Source organism: Bison bison, unplaced genomic scaffold (genome assembly GCF_000754665.1).
Source record: "Bison bison bison isolate TAMUID 2011002044 unplaced genomic scaffold, Bison_UMD1.0 scf7180017864132, whole genome shotgun sequence".
In the NCBI taxonomy this organism is placed as follows: Eukaryota; Metazoa; Chordata; class Mammalia; order Artiodactyla; family Bovidae; genus Bison; species Bison bison.
In genome coordinates this window covers 59,951-79,508 of record NW_011494704.1, presented here as the reverse complement: position 1 = coordinate 79,508, position 19,558 = coordinate 59,951, and the positions used below count along the sequence as shown (strand labels likewise).

Genomic DNA, 19,558 nt, shown 5'->3' with positions numbered 1-19,558 from the left:
GGTGTCATTATCATCACAATTGATGCTTTCACCATTTTTCTCATGCAGCAACTAGGTGTTTCAATCCATGTCACTTAAAACATACAGGTGGCTTCATTGTTCTGCTTCTATCCAGGAATGTAATAGTGTACAAAGCCCCAATAAGCACGTCCTTTTTAAGACCTAAATTACCTCTTGATAGAATGGGCATGAGAGGAAGCATGTGAACTCTTTTATGCTGTTAGGAGAGCACATAGGGTGTTTCCCAAGTGGGGGTCATGCTGCCCTCATCTGGAGGGGATTTGAGAAATGTGTGGGGATGTTTATTTGTCACAGTAACTGGAGTCTGCTACTGACATTTAGTCCCTGGGGGTCAGGAATGGCAACTTCTTATATCACAAATACCCATCACACACTAGGAGAGATGTCCAATTCAAAATGCCAAGTCATGCCCTGTGTTGAAATACTGACTTACTGGAGTGTGGCCTGTATCAGTCAGGACTTTTAGTTGTAAACAGCAGAATCAGTTTAGCTAGTTTAAGTGGAAAGGGAACTTTATAGCAAAGGATATTCAGCAACTCACAGAATCCCCAGAATGTCCAGAGAATCAGGCTGGGTGGCCAAGTAGCAGGAAAGATGCCTCATTCCACTGTCAGATGCTCTAAGCAAACTCCTGCCTCTACCCTCTGCCAGCATGTGACACCTACATAGGGCACAGGATCCCCAAATAGCGACTTTGCCCCTGCAGCATGCAGGGTCTCTCTATCGCTTGGTGGAGCCCAAGGCTTATGGCTGAACCCCAGTGATAAAGGAGACTGAGAAGGAGAGTTCCTGGCCTCTACTGCAGACCTCTTCCTGGAGAAGTGGGGATCACAAGGTAGGGGGTTCCTCAAACAAGAAAGGGTATTCAAAAGATGCTGCGCAGTCACTGTGAGAAATGCCCACAAAACTATCAAAAGCCCTCATCACATCCTCTTCCATAAAGACATTTCCCAAGCTCAGACCTGATAAGAATAGCCTCCAAAACTGTCTTCCAGAATCTTAAAAAGATATACTTAGTCTCTCCCACTGTTGCATATTCATTGTTTCTCCAACTCAATTAGCATATCAGATAATTCTTGGATTGGTGTGTACATATCACTTGTTTCTTTCCTCAGCACTGTAATTCCTATCAAACTGTAAGTCTGTTTTTTTGTCCTTTCACCTTCAACTTTATATATATTATGTGAGCATTTACCAAAAAACTTAAATATAGGGAGAGATCATATATTTGTGGTTAAAAAAGGCAAAAAAAAAAAAAAAAGAAGTAAATGTTCTTTGGTTCAAAGACATAACCATGGTGATTTTGTGCCCATGTGGTTTTTGGCAGGAAGCGTGGGGAGTAATTGGAAATGTCGCACCCATTTACTATATAGTTAAGAACAAGCATGCCGTATGGTGAAGCAGCTTAAATGGACGAGACTGCAAACAAAGATGGGTCAAAGAATTTTACATATAGATATATAGGGCAGTGTCATAGAAGAGTGGGCTTTCAGAAATCATTTGAACCACTAAAGGGAAAGCAACATATGTTTCCCAAAAACAATGAATCAATTTCTCAGCCTTAGTGTATCTATCTTTGATGTTTTAATAGAACTTCATAACCTTTCAATGAGTATTGAAGTTTACATTTTAAAATCATTCCAAGTTGCCTGAATTTATCAGTTACATTTAATGACTCCAAATAAGTAGTTTTGAGGACATTATACAAGAGATGATAATAGCACCTTTCTTCAGCTCTCAAATTACCTTATAAACAAGCTTTCTTATCCCCAAAATGGTGTTCCAGGAAAGAACTGTTGTGAATTTTAAATTCACTGACTCAAGAGCGAGTTGCTCTAATATTCATTTTTACTGTGAATGAATAATCTAGGGGTCTGTCTTGTTAAGAATGTGTGCTGCCATCAAATTCATGTAAGGACTTGTAAACTATTTTTTAAAGTACACTGGGTTTATTTCTTTTTTATATGAATACCTGGAAAAGTTGGAATTCAGGAATGCATCCACAATTTGTTCAAAGACTGATACCAGGTTTGGAGATATTATAGGTTTGTTTTGAGTATATAATGAAATAAATTTTTGTTATATAACATGGTAACCGGTTTATGAATTGGTGATCAACTATACAGGTGCAAACATATTGTATTAGTCTTCTGTCTGAAAGGACATCTAGAATATGAAGTCAAAACTGTTTTAATTATCTCCTTATGGGAACATCTGGCTGCTGAGATGACACATAGAAGCACTGGGGTTTTAGAGGGAATAGTTTGAATCTTAAGTATGCTCTAGCTAGAACTAGTATATTTCAAAGGTCTGAAGTTTAGAACGAAAGGTAGAGTAATACAACAATCATCTAAGATGCTACTGTTGCTATTGTTCAGTCGCCCAGTTGTGTCTGACTCTGTGACCTTGTGGACTGTAACACACCAGTTCTCCCTGTTCCTCACCAGATCCCAGAGTTTGCCCAAGTTCATGTCCATTGCATTGGTGATGCCATCCACCCATGTAATCCTCTGATGCCCTCTTCTCCTTCTGCTCTCAATCATTCCTAGCATCAGGGACTTCCAATGAGTCGGCTGTTCTCATCAGGTGACCAAAATACTGAAGCTTCAGCTTCAGCATCAGTCCTTCCAATGAGAATTCAGTGATTTCCTTTAAGATTGACTGGTTTGATGTCCTTGCTGTCCAAGGGACTTTCAGAAGTCTTTTCCAGCACCACAGTTTAAAAGCATCAATTCCTTGGCACTCTGTCTTTTTTACCACCCAGCTCTCACAACCACACGTGACCACTGGAAAGACCCTAGCCTTGACTATACAAACCTTTGTTGGCAGAGTAATGTCTCTGCTTTTCAACACACAGTCTGTGTTTGTCATGGCTATCTATGCTATAAATAGGACCAAGTTCAAAGCTAGCAAAGTCTTGTCCTGCTGTTTGAAAATATTACTTTTTTGATATTTTAAAAAATATTCATATAGGGTCTACTATTTTACCAGTGACAGAAAATATTGGAATCTGGTCATAAAAATAAATTTGTGCCTACATGATGCTGACAAAGCCTTCTAGAAATCTCAGTCTCTTGTTGACAACAGATGTACTAGAATGGTGTAAGCAAGAAGGTCTCACATGTGGGTGGCTGGTTGAGACATGGCATCAGCATGAATACCATCAAAATAAAGTCACAAAGAGACTAGGATCCCTGGAAATCACCTATCACCAAACTGCTTCAATTCAGAAAAGGGAACTGGTTTGTTCAGAATCACCGTTGGTGCGGTCCAGGTCTAAGACCACAGTCTGCCTCCTGGACCAGACTGACACCCTTTCCCCAACCACGCAGCCACCCTGTCAGAAGACAAGGCTATATAACACACTAGACCAATGGAGGACAACACAGTCTGTCTCGGTGACCCAACAAACGATTCTTCTCCAGTTCTGACTAAATGGGGAAAAAGTCATTTTGAATATTTCCCATCACAAACTTCTCTCCTATGTTCATAGAACTTCAGGGCTTCAAGGGAGATGATTTAGTCAAAAGAAAATGACTTCTCTTTGTTCCACATTCTTAACTTGTGAAATGACTTGTATTCGGTGGAGAGAGGAACTGCTGCTGTGTGGAAACAGCTTGGCTTTGAAGTAGAATAGACCCAAGTCTAAACTGAGCCCTACCTTTGATTAGCTTTATAAATAGCCATTTAACCATTTACAGCCCCACTTTCCTAATTTCCTAATCTGTAAAACAGTATTAGTAACTTCCTAACAGGGTCACTGAAGGGAAGAAACATAATAATGTGCCTAAAGCATTTGGCTCGCAGCCAGGTATGTAACACCTGGGAGGTATGATGCTTAATCAAAAAAAACAGTAAGTTGTGCAGAAAGTCGTGTAACTCCAAATTGCAAAAAGGATACTTTTTTAGCTTTTCAAATTGCTGGGAAGTGTTGAAGTAGCTCTTTGAGGATAAAGAGATCTATGATATGCTATAAGATGTGCTGTTTCTCCTAAAATACTAATAACTTAGCATGCTGTTTCTCCTAAAATACTATTACCAGGTTATTGAACAGTGGATGTTGAGATGGGGCCCTAGGTCCGAGCACAGGGTCCAATTGCCTAGCAGCAGTGTGGCCTTGGATAAAGCACTTTATCTCTTTATGACTGTTTCCTCTCTTAAAGAACAAGGCTGCTGCTGCTAAGTCACTTCAGTCGTGTCCGACTCTGTGCGACCCCAGAGAGGGCAGTCCACCAGGCTCCTCCATCCCTGGGATTCTCCAGGCAAGAACACTGGGGTGGGTTGCCATTTCCTTCTCCAATATATGAAAGTGAAAAGTGAAAGTGAAGTCGCTCAGTCGTGTCCGACCCTCAGCGACCCCATGGACTGCAGCCCACCAGACTCCTCCGTCCGTGGGATTTTCCAGGCAAGAACAAGGCAAGCTCCCAAATATCTTTGCTTCCCACCTCAAGGGTTAACTCAAGGAAGTCGTCTACATACAATAAAACCTCCACCCTCGGAGAGGCTCATGGGAAGCAGCACCCAGGTCTCCACATCTGGATGCACATGCTCTCTTATCTCTGCTACTGACATTGCTGGAGTGACACGCTGTGAGCAGTTTATGAGATGCTACCGAGATTTTCTTTGCCTTTAATGTTCTGTTGATATTCTCTGTGAAGCTGACTGATTTGGAGTGATTTAAAAGTCTAAGGTTAAAGGTGCTCTGACAATTGTGCTATCTTAGCAAACAGGATAAGAACACAAAAGTTAAGAAACACTAAACAAGGACCTACTGTATAGCACAGGGAATGCTGCTCAATGTTATGTAACAACCTACAGACAGGGAGGCCTGGCGTGCTGCGATTCATGGGGTCGCAGAGTCGGACACGACTGAGCGACTGAACTGAACTGAAGTGAGAAAAGAATTTGAAACAGAATAGGCACATGGATATATACAACTGAATTACTTTACTGTACACATGAAACTATCACAACATTGTTATCCAACTATATCTAATACAAAATAGTCTTAAAAAACACTGAAACTATCAGAGCCCCTATTTCTGACTTCACTATATTCAGATTCTAAGAAGAAAAAAAATAAATGAAGAAAGGCAACAAGGGAAAACAATACATTTATTAAGAGGCATGAAAATGCATAAACTCACTTATAAATAAATGTAATATAATTTACCCAGTGAAAAAATAGCAAAAATCCATGAGTAAATTGGATTTTATCTTTGAAATGATTACATATTTGATCTCTAATAATTTCCTCCTCCAGCATGATCTGTTAGTAGCAGCAATTTTACAATGATCATAGAAAAAGCTGTTACCAGTGATTATCATATGGGAAGGAAAATTTTCAAGAATATTCTTTAAAAATGAACCAGTGCAAGCAAATTCAGATTATAAGGGATACAATAAGACATGGGCTAGCTTATCTTCAGAAAAGTAGAAAATAAAAACCCCAAACATTCAGTAAGAAATGAAAAAGCAAACTACATTTCAATCATTGAAAAATAATACATATGGAAATTATAAAACATTCTTAACCAGTGACTGCAATAATTACATTTATAAATGTTCATTCAAGTACTAGTGATCAATAAACATTCAGTCTCATTAAAAGTAACACTAGATATAGATACACATGAACAATGCTTCTTTTGACTGAACAACAACAAAAGTCATGTTAACAGGAAACAAATAACCCTTAAAATACTGGGTTTTATTTTGTGTTTTTTTTAGTAAATGATTTTTCACAGTCTGTATATTTTATCTGTGAGGACTCAAGGAACATCTCACAACAGCTAATTAAGAAGTCTTTTCTATAAAATGAATCTTGATATTACAGAGATAAACATTCTAAAACACAAGTTTAGCTTAAAAATAACAGTGCAGAATTCAGTTTTCTTTGGAAAGAAATTGTTCATTCCTTACCAAATATTGGTTTGCTGTTGTGCAAACTATCAGAACACTTCTTTGGTATTCACCAAAGAGCTATTTAATGAGCTGGAAAGATATCATAAACTCTAGTACCATGATAACAATGTAGAGTTTATGTCAAAGTTGCACTGAAATCCACATCGTTTCCTTGATTACTGTTGTTAATGAATCTTCCTTCAAAGAGCTCCCTCCTGATTTTGGCCTGAATCTCAGGCTTTAATAAAAGTGCTTTTATCTCCTTCACTTTGGATTGCAGACCCATCCTCTCTCGACGCAAAGCTTCATTAATTAAGTCCTGGATTCCAATAGGTTTCGGGCCTATGGGAAAAAAATTATATGATACATTTCACGTACAAATGCCAATGAAAAACACTAAATATGGCACACTGACTTATCAAAAGAAGGTTAAAAAGAAACCTTTAAAATGCTGCCCACATTTTATAGAAAAGGTTGCATTTCACCAAAATATATCATTTACAAGAATCAAATTTACTGTAAATAATGCATAGCAACAACACACAAAGGACAGACATGAAAACCTGTGGACCAACTTATGGGCAATAATGTCAACAGTGATCATTTTAAGCGTAGCACTTGTTAGCTCTGTGTGTTTTGGCCTCAGATAAGGTAGTCAAATGCCCTGCTAAGCAATTGAAATGGCAGTATTCCATTTACGTCAAGGCCTCTTCCATGGCCTTTAATTAGAGTCCACAAGGCATAACCCAAAGTCCCCTCTCCCTCAGCCATGGCTGAGGGCAAGTGAAACCAGGGCCATTCTTCCTTCGTAAATTGATTTCCTTTGATAGTCCCAGTTCTCCATTCCTCTTCTGTTGTGCTTCAGAAATGCAAAGACATCAATCATGAAAAGTATTAGGCAATCTTCACGGACTGGACAGGACACTTAGACAGCACAATGCAAATTAGTCCACTGACTCGGCAGAGGAAGGCAGGGGTGCTTCTCACGGAGCAGCGGGGTCCTGCCTGCATTTGGGTCTCATTTCCTGTTGTCACTGTCAGTGCCATTCCTATCAGCCTCTTCAGTTTTCACAGAGCTCCCATCCCCTGGCTTGTTTTTGTTCTGTGTTTCTTCCAGATACTGCTGGACAGCCTTGAGCACTGCATTCTCCACCAGCCTCTTACTGAGCCTTACCAGTTCAGCATCATCAGGCTCGCCTCCATTCTTATCACCTACATTCCACAACAGAGAAGAGAGGTCACTGAGATCACATTGCCATAGAAACTCGGCATGCAGGGGCCAGCTAGTTCAGTTAGTTACAAAGAGCAAGCGCCCTTCAATCTGGCAAACTGGATCTATACATTCAAGAATACTGGCTTGGCTTTTCATTTGGTACTTGCAGACTGCCTGTCCCTGAAGACTTCAGGCTGGAAAGCAGGTCCTTAGGCCCAATCTAAAAATACCTTACCTAGCAAAGCTGGAAGTTCCCCAGTTCTACATGGGATTTTTGTTTTTCTTTCATCCAAGGCTGATCATTACTACAAAGTCCATGTACCCACCACCGGGAGACTTAGACATGTGAAATCGCCAGCAAGATGTATCTGTTCGTACTTCACCACTATCAAATGTTAGGTAACTGAGATTTCCTAATTAACTAAGCACACAGGATCAGTGATTTTATAATACTTGGCCTGGACAGCTGTTAACAAAGTCTCAGCACTCCCATGAAGACAAAGGTGGTTACTACTGCTAGGAACTAGTTTAAAATAAGCATGTTAAACTAGTATTCTTTTTAATTTCAGATCACTACAATCTAAAAAACTCTACAATTTAGGAAACTCTTACAGAAGAATTAGGATTATGACAGTAAATTACTAGATGTTAGTATTTTATGGTCATTTTGCTTCCCTGCTAGTGATGATCAAGGTTTAATTATCTTCTCATATTTCTGTAAAAGAGCTGGCTCTCATCTGGTCGAATGCTGCGCATTTCGCACTCATTCTCTTTCCTGTCTCCCTTAACTGAGTAAAAGAAAAAAACTAGAGGCTCACCTCTCAGGCCCATTCAGTCCTTCATTTCCTTCCATTGAACTGTGGACCCAGGAAGGCAGATGAGTGACAGCGGCAAAGACTTCTAAGCACCTAAGTCCCTTACGCGAGTGAGTGAAGTGAGTGAATGGCTCAGTCGTGTCGTGTCCGACTCTGCGACCCCATGGACTGTAGCCTACTACTCTCCTCCGTCCATGGGATTTTCCAGGCAAGAGTACTGGAGCGGGTTGCCATTTCCTTCTCCAGAGGATCTTCCCAACCCAGGGATCGAACCCAGGTCTCTAGCATTGCAGGCAGACACTTTACAGGGAGAAGTAAGTACATTAGGTAAATGCTAACAGATCTCAAGGGAGTGATAGACATCAATGTAATAATAGTAGGGGGGTTTAGTACTCTACTTTCAACAATGGATAGATCATTCAGACGGAATATCAATAAGAAAACATTGGGAAAAAAAAAAGAAAACATTGGACTTGAGCTATACTTGAGGCCTAATGGACCCAAGAGACATATAAAGAACATTCCATCCAACAGCACCAGAATATACATTCTTCTCAAGTACATACGAAACGTTCTCCAGGATAGACTGTTAGGTCCAAAACAAGTCTCAGCAAATGTTTAAAAACTGAAATCAAACCAAGTATCTTTTCTAACTATAGTGGAATAAACCTAGACATCAATAGACAGAGGAAAACTGGAAAATTCACAAATATGTAGAATTTAAACAAACACTCATGAACAACCAGTGAATCAACGATGAAATCAAAAGAGAAATTTAAAACATATATTTTGAAACAAACAAAAATGGAAACACAACGTACCAAACCTTATCATTCAGCAAGAGCAGAGCTAAAAGGGAAGTTTATGGTACTAAATGCCTGCATTAAGAAAAAAGAATAATCTCAAGTAATCGACCTAACTTAATATCTCAAGGAACTAGAAAAATAAGAACAAACTAAGCCCAAAGTTAGCAGAAAGAACATTAAAATCAGAGCAGAAATAAATGAAATAGAGAATAGAAAAACAATAGAAAAGATCAATGGAACAGAGGGTTGTCTTTTTGAAAAGATAAAACAAAAAAAGAACAGACCTTTAAATAGACTTACCAAGATAAAGAGAATTAAAAACTATAAAAGAAAGCAGAAACATTGTAACTGATACCACAGAAATTTAAAAAAAAAAATGTCACAAGAGACTACTATGAACAATTATAGGCCACAAATCAGACAACCTAGAAACATACAACTTTCCACAGACCAATAACAAATTTAAGATTACATCAGTAATCAAAAGCCTTCAACAAAGAAAAGCCCAGGACAGTCTGGGTTTATGGCTAAATTTTACCAAACATTTAAAGAAGAATTAATAACAATTCTCAAACCCTTCCAGAAAGAAAAAAAAAAAAAACTAAAGAGGATATAACACTCCCAAACTCTTTTATGAGATCAACATTACCCTGATACCAAAGTCACATAAAGGATACTATAAGGGAAAAAAAAAAGGGCAGGCAAATACCCTCATGAATTTGGATGCAAAAAACTCAACAAAATACTTCTGCTGCTGCTGCTAAGTCGCTCAGTTGTGTCCGACTCTGTGCGATCCCATAGACGGCAGTCCACCAGGCTCCGCCGTCCCTGGGATTCTCCAGGCAAGAACACTGGAGTGGGTTGTCATTTCCTTCTCCAATGCATGAAAGTGAAAAGTGAAAGTGAAGTCACTCAGTCGTGTTCAACTCTTAGCAACCCCATGGACTGCAGCCCACCAGGCTCCTCCGTCCATGGGATTTTCCAGGTAAGAGGACTGGAGTGGGGTGCCATTGCCTTCTCCACAACAAAATACTAGCAAACCAAATTCAACAGTATGTTAAAAGGATCATACACCACAATCAAGGGATATTTATCCCTGAGATATAAAAGTGGCTCAACATATGCAAATACATCAATGTGATATGCCACATTAACAACCTGAAGGTTAAAAATCACATAATCACTTCAATGTACGGTAAAAACACACACACACACACACACGACAAAATTCAACATCCCTTCGTGACGAAAACTCTCAACAAACTTGATATGGAGGAACATGTACGTGCATGCCAAGTTGCTTCAGTGACGCCCAACTCTTTGTGATCCAATGGACTATAGCCTGCCAGGCTCCTCTGTCCATGGGATTCTCTAGGCAAGAACACTGCAGTGGGTTGCCTTGCCCTCCTCCAGGGGATCTTCCCAACCCAGGGATTGAACCCCGCGGTTTTTTTTAACGGCTCCTACACTGGCAGGCAGGGCTCTTTACCACTAGCGCCACCTGGGAAGCCCATGGAGGAACACACCTCAGCATAATAAAGGCCATATATGACAAACCCACCACATTCAATGGTGCAAGTTTGAACGCTTTCCCTCCAAAATCAGAAACAAGGCAAGAGTGCCTACCCTCACCACTCTTATTCCACACAGTAATGGAAGAACAAGCAAGAGCAATCAGGCAAGAAAAAGAAAAAAAAAGACATCCATATCAGAAAGAAAAACCCCTCTGTTTGCTGATACCATAATCTTGTGTACAGAAAATACTAAAAATTGTTAGACCTAATAAGTGAATTCAGTAAAGTTTGAAGATATAAAATCAACATACAAGAATCAGCTGCATTTCTATACAGAACAACAAACTATCTGAAAAAGAAATTTTAAAAATAATACCATTTAAAATAGCATCAGAAACAATGAAATATTAAGGAATAAATTTAACCAAGGAAGTGAAATATCTATATACTAAAAACCTGTAAGACTCTGATCAAAGAAAATGAAGACACAAATAAATGGAAAAAAATATCCCATATATATGGATTGGAAGAATGAATATCGTTAATATGTCCTTACTACCAAAAGCCATCTAGATTCAATGCAATCTTTATCAAAATTACAATGGCATTTATTTACAGAAATTTAAAAAAAATTCTAAAATCCATATGAAAACACAAAAGATCCCAAATGGCCAAAGCAATCATGAGAAAGAACAAAGCTGGAAACATCACACTTCCTGATTTCAAAATAGTATGGTAGTGGCATAAAAACAGACCAATGGGATGGAGTTAAGAGCCCAGAAATAAACTTAACATATATACGGTCAACTAATATTTGACAATGACAATAATACAAGAATACATAATGGGAAAAGGACAGTCTCTTTAATAAGTAGTGTTGGAAAACCTGGATATCCACATGCAAAAAAAAAAAAAAGAAATTTGACCCCTATCTTACATCATTGACAAACATTAACTCAAAATGAATTTAGGACTTAAGTGTAAGACTTGAAACCATAACACTCCTAGAAGAAAACACAGGAGAAAAGCTCCTTGACACTGGTTTTAGCAATGATCATTTTTGAATATGATATCAGAAGAACAAGTGACAAAAGAAGAAATCAACAAGTGGGACTAAAGCAAACTAAAAAGCTTGTGCACAACAAAAGAAGAGATCAACAAAATGAAGAGACAACACAGAATATGAGAAAATACTTGCAAATCACCTGATTTCATATTCAAAACTTCATGACAAAAATACAAACAATCCTATTAAAAAGTGGGCAGAGAATCTGAATATTTTTCCAATGAAGACAAGCAAATGGCCAACAAGAACAGGAAAAGGTGTACTTTCAAATCACTAATCATCAGGAAAGGAAAATCAAAACGACAGGGAGGTACCACTTCACCCATGTCAGAATGGTTATTATGAAAAAAGTAGAAAATAAATGCTGGTGAGGACGTAGAGAAAAGGGAACCCTTGCGTACTACTGGTAAAAATGTTACACTGATGCAGTTATTATGGAAAACAGTATGAGGATTCCTTAAAAAATTAAACATATAATTATCATATGCTCCAGCAATCCCACTTCTGGGCAAATATCTGAAGAAAATGAAGTCACTATCTCAAAGAGCCATCTGTGCTCCCATGTTCATTGTAACGTATTTCACGATAGCGAGAAATGGAAACAAGCTCAGTGGCCATCAACAGTTGAACAGATAAAGAAAACATGGTGTATATCTATTAAAAAGAAAGAAATCCTGCCATTTGTGACATGGATAAACCTTGAGGTCTTATGTTAAGTGAAATAAGTCAGAGAAGGACAAATACTGCATGACCTCACTTACCTATGGAATCAAAAAACACAGAACTTACAGAAACAGAAAGCAGAATGGAGGTTGCCCCTCACTCCAGCGGGGGAGTGAGGCAGGGAAATATGTTGGTCAAAGGGAACAAACTTTCAAGTATAAGATGAATAATTCTGAGGATCTAATGTGCAACATTGTGACTATAGACAACAATACTGTATCCTAAACTTGAAACATGCTATGAGAATTGTTCTCAACATAAAAACAAAACTATAATTATGTGAAGTGAAAGATGTGTTAACTAATCTTGTTGTAGAAAACATTTCATTTTATTTATAGATAGATATGTTATCAAACCATCACCACTGAACACTTTAAACTTATATAATGTTATATGTCAATTATATCTCAATAAAGCTGGAAAAAAAAGAAGTAATTAGAATCCTCACACAGTAAATGTCAGCTCAGTTTTTGGAATAACAGCCATGACCTCCAGAAGCCAAAAGCCCAATGTTAATACTTACAACCTTGGGTCTGGGTCAGGCAGACACAAAGGGTGTGAGCAGGAAGATGCACGTTATTTTCTATCCTCACATGTAATAGGTTGGAATACAAAAGCATACATGCCAAGGGTGAGAACTGGCACCTAAACCCTCCTTCTGAGCCCCACCACTTCCATTTAACACATGTCCAAGGCCAATTATGCTGATACCATCATTCCTAGCAACATCCAAGCAGAAGAGAGATGGCTTACAGGTCCATCTGGACACACTACCAGTGAGGGCCTTAGCAACTGCTGCCTCCTCAAAAGTGAAAATACGGCACTCCAGAGCTATGCTAAAAAATTCCTAGATAGAATATTTGCAGTGTAAAATATGCTTAGAATTGAGTAAATTTCAACTCAGTGATATCCACACAGAAGTTATTAAACATAAATATGTCAAATTATTAAAAGAAAGATAAAGAAATTATTATTAATGTGGCACTATTAATACCACATTTGGGAGCAAGAACTGTGGGGCTAGGGAAGACTCTTGAGAGTTCCTTGGACAGCAAGGAGATCAAACCAGTCAATCCTAAAGGAAATCAATCCTGAATATTCACTGGAAGGACTGATACTGAAGCTTAAACTCCAATACTTTGGCCACTTGATGCAGAGAGCTGACTCATGAGAAAAGACCCTGTTGCTGGGAAAGATTGAAGGCAGGAGAAGAAGGGGACAACAGAGGATGAGATGGTTGGATGGCATCACTGACTCAATGGACATGAGTTTGAGTAAGCTCCAGGAGATGGTAAAGGACAGGGAAGCCTGGTGTGCTGCAGTCCATGAGGTAGCGAAGAGTCGGACACGACTGAGCGACTGAACAACAATAAGAAGACTGTTTTTATTAGTAAGAATGAATGAGTACATTGTCTAATATTTAAAGGATTCTACCAGTCTTATAACACAATGTTTATACTGTATAGATACCTCCAGGTGTGTTACCTGGAACTATTTTATAGTGGCTCTTCAAATTTAAGACAAAACCAAACTTCAAGTGAAGGAGTACTTCTTAAGTACCCTTCAATACATTGTAAATGACTCTCCACATCTGCCAACCTGTTTGTGCTCTGCATCTAAGCCAGAGACTGCATTTCTGGGGCTCTTTCTGACCCCAGGTGGCTATAAGACAACATCACTCATCACATACTGATACATCATCAATAAGATAACAGGGTTGGACTGGAGTCTAATCATAACTCAGTTTCCAAGATGCCTCTCAGGTCAAAAAGATCTGTGCTGGCTGTGATTTTTCTCAGCCCACAATGAAGTGTCCCTTTTATTTTAAACATTAAGAAATTTAAAACAGAAAAATCTTCCCATAAAACATTAATTTTCCCTTCTGATTTTCCTTTTTTTGTTTATGCTTTTACTATTACATTATCCAAGTCAACCAAGCTCAAACAAGAATGTCACCATCTTTAACTTCTCCCTTTTCCTCATCAATCCACTTCATCACCAAGTCTTATCCATGGGCTTTTTACAACTTCTCCCCTCTTCAATGCATCTAGTATAACACCTCTAGATTCCTATTTCTAAAACATCCTTTTCACACTCCATTGTCTCTACAGGAAAATTGAAATGTGCCATCCAAGGCTTTTCAAAATCTGTCTTTGGTGACCACCCACCCCTGCCACACTTCCACTGTTCGCTTGCAGCATCTCTTCAGGAACGTCTTCACAATCCCTTTTCTCTAGGCAGTCCTGCCTGTCTCAGTAACTAAATCCCCTACTTTACAAAGCCTTCCTTGGCTAACCCAGACAGAAGGGATGAACTTCCACTGGATTACAATAACTCTGACTGCATGTATAATACATGGTTGCTTGGTCATTCATTCAACAAGGGTGCATAAAGCACTTACTATATATCTGGCTATTTCAGCCTATGGTGATACAGGAGACAGACAAAACTAAGTCTCACTGGTTTTCCTTTTAAAATTTCATTACAAATTATGAGCATTACTTATCAATGTATTTATTCACCAACTACTGATTCAGTTATCTGCTCTGCTAAAGACACATCTTGAGTGCAGAAACCATGCCCTACTTTTCTGTTATCTCTTGGCTCTGCTACTCCACAGCACAGTTTATTGAATGCAATAAAAGTTCAATAAATATCTGTCAGTCAAGAGAATAGTTGATTAAAGTCCTCGCAGGCAGTAGCAAAACTTTTTAAATGTTCCTATTTTCTAATAAGGATAGCACACAGTGGCCAGAAATTTAAACTTAATATTAAATTTAAATTGAGTGCAGAGAACTCCATTAATCCAAATATCCATATGAAAAATCACCACCCTCTCCACTTGATGAACCTGGTCAGTCTGCCAAAATATCCAGTCAAATATTAACAATCTACAATAACAAACTAATTAACCAATTGACAAAAATACATTTATAAATGAATCTTCCAGATCTGTCCTGGATCCCTGGCTCACCTAGGATTTCCACAAAGCATCCTCAGACTATCAGCATTAGCCCAGGGAAGAGGCTATCAGAAGGCTCATCATAGAGCCCTGTTAAACATACAGTGATTCAAGAAATGTGTATCTTCATTCCACTGAGACCTTATTTGTGTTTTCACTTGTAGGTTCTTAATTCAGATTAATCAGAAGAGGCATTTTAGGAATAAAGTTATGCTATGTTCTTTTTCTGCCTACTACTTGAAAAAAGGTATCTGTCTCCCACAGAGACCTCTAGGATAAATGACTGCATTCATTTTCCCTGAAGCCTAGTTAACAATGGAAGTTCAATGTCTATACGATTTATCATTTGATATTCCAACAAAGGGGGTTCCCTGGTGGCTCAGCAGTAAAGAATCCACCTTCAATGTGGGAGACGAAGGTTTGATCTCTGAGTTGGTAAGATCTCCTGGAGAAGGAAATGGCAACCCACTCCAGTATTCCTGCCTGGGCAATCCCTTGACAGAGGAGCCTGGCGGGCTACAGTCCATGGGGTTGCAAGAGTCGGACATGATTAGAGACTAAAACAACACCACCACCATTTTCCAACAAAAGTACACATAAAATATATTACCAAGGTATGCAACAACCTCTCAACAAAAATATTCTTTCTGGTTCTACCTAGGTTATTTACTATCATACCTATTTTAAATGACAGATTAATCTTTGTCTTTGACACTGTTTTTTTTTTCTTTTCTTTTTTTTAGAAATCCTCCCCAAAATATCTTTAATTGACTTCTTAGGATAATTCTAAAATTATAAAGGAAAGGAAATGAGAAATGCTATCAAGTCCACCAAACACAATACTTTCCCTAAAAGAACAGACTTAAGAAACTTTTCAATAAACTTGAAGTAAGCAATTCCACTCTCCATAAGAGCTGTAACACCATTAGTCCATGGTATATACCCAAGATTTAGTTTTTTAAATTCTGGTAACAAGTCAGCACTTAAATAAAATTTATATTTGTGATTATGAAAAAGAAAATAAGTGACCTCTTTTGTAGCAGCAAGGAGAGTAGCAATTATATCTACTGGGATAATTTAAGGTCAGTATTAATGTGGGTCAGCTGTTTTTATGTGTGCATTGACCCAATAATTCCTTAACTGATATCACATGAAGGGCTCCAGAAAGCATCGCTACCCTCCATCCACTGCCAAAATCTAGGTGCCTGTTAGTCACGACAAGAATAAGTCATGCTAATAGATTTTTTTTTTTTTAAAGAACCCAAAAAATCTTCATTACAACATCATGTAAGACCTAAGGGAGAGAATACAACTACATTAAAAGTTCTAATTTGTTTCAATTTGCAGCATAATGTATCCTCCTTAGAAGCAAACTTCTTTTTATTAGCTGAGCTTACCTTTTCTTTCACCTACCTAGACTAAAAGAAACACTAAGTATAGATCCACAGGCTATTCAAAAGGTTGAGGTGGTATACTTGGCTTCCTTGCACACCACCTGCAACTCTTCTGAAATGAGGGACAGGTCAAGAGTTGTCCCCAAGTGCACACTTACACTGACACTGTCTTCAGACCCTTGTGTGCCAACATGGAAAACAGAGCTGCTGTAACAGAAGCTCCCCTTCTTTTGTCAAGTGCCAAAGCTCTCCACCCCCAGCACACAGCAGAAAATTTTAGAATTAAAACACCAAAACCACAGTTTAACTATTTTCTAGAATATAAAGGCCAAAGTGGAAAGAACCATGCCTTTGTAAATTTTATTCTGAATTCAGTAGTACAGAATAAATTTTAAAATCATGATATTTATGTACAAAAGGACAACCCCTGCAGCTTCTGGAAACCATGACACTCCATTTTTACACTCAACCACTACACTGAGACCACTACACTCAACATTTTTAAATTGGAGGGGTGGGGGTGAGCTGCAATTAGGCTAAAAATCAGTGGTCGCCTTGAGGGGAACCTAAGAGGAGATAAGGTCCAACAGGCAGTGACCTGCAGCTGACTGGGTGGAGGCATGTGGCCCCAGCCAAAGCTGTCATGATGACTAAGGCTTCTGAGCCTCTTGAATCTTTTGTTAGCACAGCTGGCACCTCCAGAGTCTTTCCTTCCCTCTACTGTTCCCCAAGTCACCGCCTAAAGCATCTTTACCCCTCTCTGTAGGAAACTCCACATCCCATGGCTTGGGAAGATTTCTATGACTTGTTACCTCAAGACTGCCTGTCACATGGCCATATGACAGATGAGACAAGTTATAAGCACTGGATGTTTGTAGGCCAGTCCACCAAAGAACTCTTTCCAGACATACACAATAGGCTTTTAGATAGACTTCTTTTTTGCCTGTAACATCAGTTTTCTGAGTCCATACTATGATCCACACTGTTCTCTACACAATTTCTGCTGTAACTCTCTTACTGGAAACCTAGATAATACGATAGAACTATCAGTGACGTGGCAGAGCTCCTCATATGCATGTAAGAAGGGAAAAGTATGACATACATGTGAGTTTGCATTCCAATTCTGCCATTTTCTACCTGCACAGCCTTGTTCATAATCTCTCCAAACTTAAATTTCCCATGAGTGGGCCCCTCATGAGGATAATACTCCTTGTACCGCTGCTGTAAACACAAGAGGTGAGGTATGGAACGTACCTGACATCGTGCCTGTAACACAGTAGGCTCTCAAAATGTAATTATTGTATTAGTGCTTTTTATACATGTGCTATGTTTAAATTTGAGTTCAATTTATTTTAAGAAGAATGGTCTCAATACCTACTAAATACCAATCATCAATCTACCCAAACACCTTACTAAGTGCTTGCTATGTGCCATTACTAAGTATTTAACAAGAAATACAATATAGTCTCTACCCACACATAAGTTGGCCTAGAGGATGACTAATAAATAATGACCTCAAGACAACAGAGCGTGTTCAAGGTCCAAAGGAGTTGGAAAGGGATGACAAGGTTATTATGCTTCACAGAGGAGGTATGTGAATTTGATGAGGAGGCGTTTATAGGCACAAGGTAAGGGAGGCAGGAAGGTCTCGTAACAAAGGCATGAGTGTGTACATAGATGGAAATGCACGATGCACTTGGGGAACTGGAGGCACTTCCGCAGTACTGCCATAAAGAGTTCAGAGTGCCATCCGTGGGGTGGGGGTGCTACAGGGAAAAGGCTACCGAGCAGGGAGGGATGAGGGGCTCTACGGACCATGCTGTGGAGTCTAAGTGCATTCTACAGGCAATAGGCAACCACTGCAGGGTTTTAAGCATAGCACACTTCAGAAAACTCACTGTGATAGACCGTGAGGAATATAGAAGAAGGACTGGAGAGGGGCAAAATAAAGACAAGTTCTTGCAACAGACAAAAAGAGAAACAATGAGGACCTGAACTGTGGTAAATGCAGGAAACAAAGGGACACATTACAGAGAGTGAAGAAATAGGAATTAAACGCCACTGTGGGCCAATTTAATAAGGAAAGAGAAAGGGGAGTGCAAAATACACACCTGTATAAAGAAATATATGTAATATATATGCTAAGTCGCTTCAGTCGTGTCCAACTCCTAGTGACCCCATGGACTGCAGCCTACCAGGCTCCTCTGTCCATGAGATTTTCCAGGCAAGAGTACTGGAGTGGGGTGCCATCGCCTTCTAATATATATAGAGAGAAATAATGGGCCAAATGTTTGAAATGCAATAAAAACCATAACCTTAAAATCAAGAAGCTCAGAAAATATCAAGTACAAGAAATGTGAAGAAAATCACACCAAGTAACATGATGATCAAACTGCTGAAAACCAATATTAAAAGAAAATCATAAAAGCAGCCAAAGCAAAAAGGACACATTATACAGAGGAACAAAGACAAGAATGATAGCAGATCCACACATCAGGAACAATGCAAGCCAAAAGACATTAGTACAACATCTTTACTAAAAGAACGGGAAAAGGAACCCCAGAATTCTTTATCTGGACGCATTATCTTTTAAAAGTGAGGGTGAAAGACTTTTTCAGACATGTAAATGCTAAATTAATCCATCATCAGCCAACTAGCACTAGAAGAAGTGTTAAAGGAAAAACTTAAGGCAGGAGGGAAATGCGACCAGATGGAAATTTGGATCTATTCAAAGATGAGAACTAAAACCTGTACATATACAGATAAAAATAAAAAGCTTTCTCTCATTCTTAATCTCCTTAAAAGACATAACTATTTTAAATGGAGTTTATATAATACATAGAAATAAAGTATATGGTAACAATAGGACAAAGGCCAAGAGGGAAATGGAAATAATTGTCATAAGGTGCTTATGTTAAATGTGATAAGAAGAAATAATATTATTTGAAGGCAAACCATCTTAAGGATGTATGTTTTAAAACCCAAGAGCAACTACTAAAGTAAAAATAAAAAAGTATAACTAATAAACTAATAATGAACCTAAGATGAAATCCTAATGCTTTTTAATATAAAATAACACAGTAAATGGAGAAGGCAGTGGCACCCCACTCCAGTACTCTTGCCTGGAAAATCCCATGGAC

At 38.7% G+C, this 19,558-nt stretch overlaps 1 protein-coding gene and 1 long non-coding RNA gene across 3 annotated transcripts in view; both read right to left on the bottom strand.

Moving 5' to 3' along the window:
- Nucleotides 1–5,117: 5,117 nt before the first annotated feature.
- Nucleotides 5,118–19,558, bottom strand: part of LOC104988376 — a 56,088-nt gene continuing 41,647 nt past the window's right edge. The window contains exon 2 of the long non-coding RNA XR_825229.1: nt 5,118–6,267. This is a non-coding gene — a long non-coding RNA (uncharacterized LOC104988376). The remainder of the gene's footprint in view (nt 6,268–19,558) is intronic.
- Nucleotides 6,265–19,558, bottom strand: part of LOC104988375 (A-kinase anchor protein 7 isoforms alpha and beta-like) — a 33,132-nt gene continuing 19,838 nt past the window's right edge. For both annotated transcript variants that reach the window (XM_010839681.1, XM_010839680.1), the window contains one exon: nt 6,265–7,137. In XM_010839681.1, the coding sequence (XP_010837983.1) occupies nt 6,944–7,137 (194 nt within the window). In that variant the 3' untranslated portion in view covers nt 6,265–6,943. The remainder of the gene's footprint in view (nt 7,138–19,558) is intronic.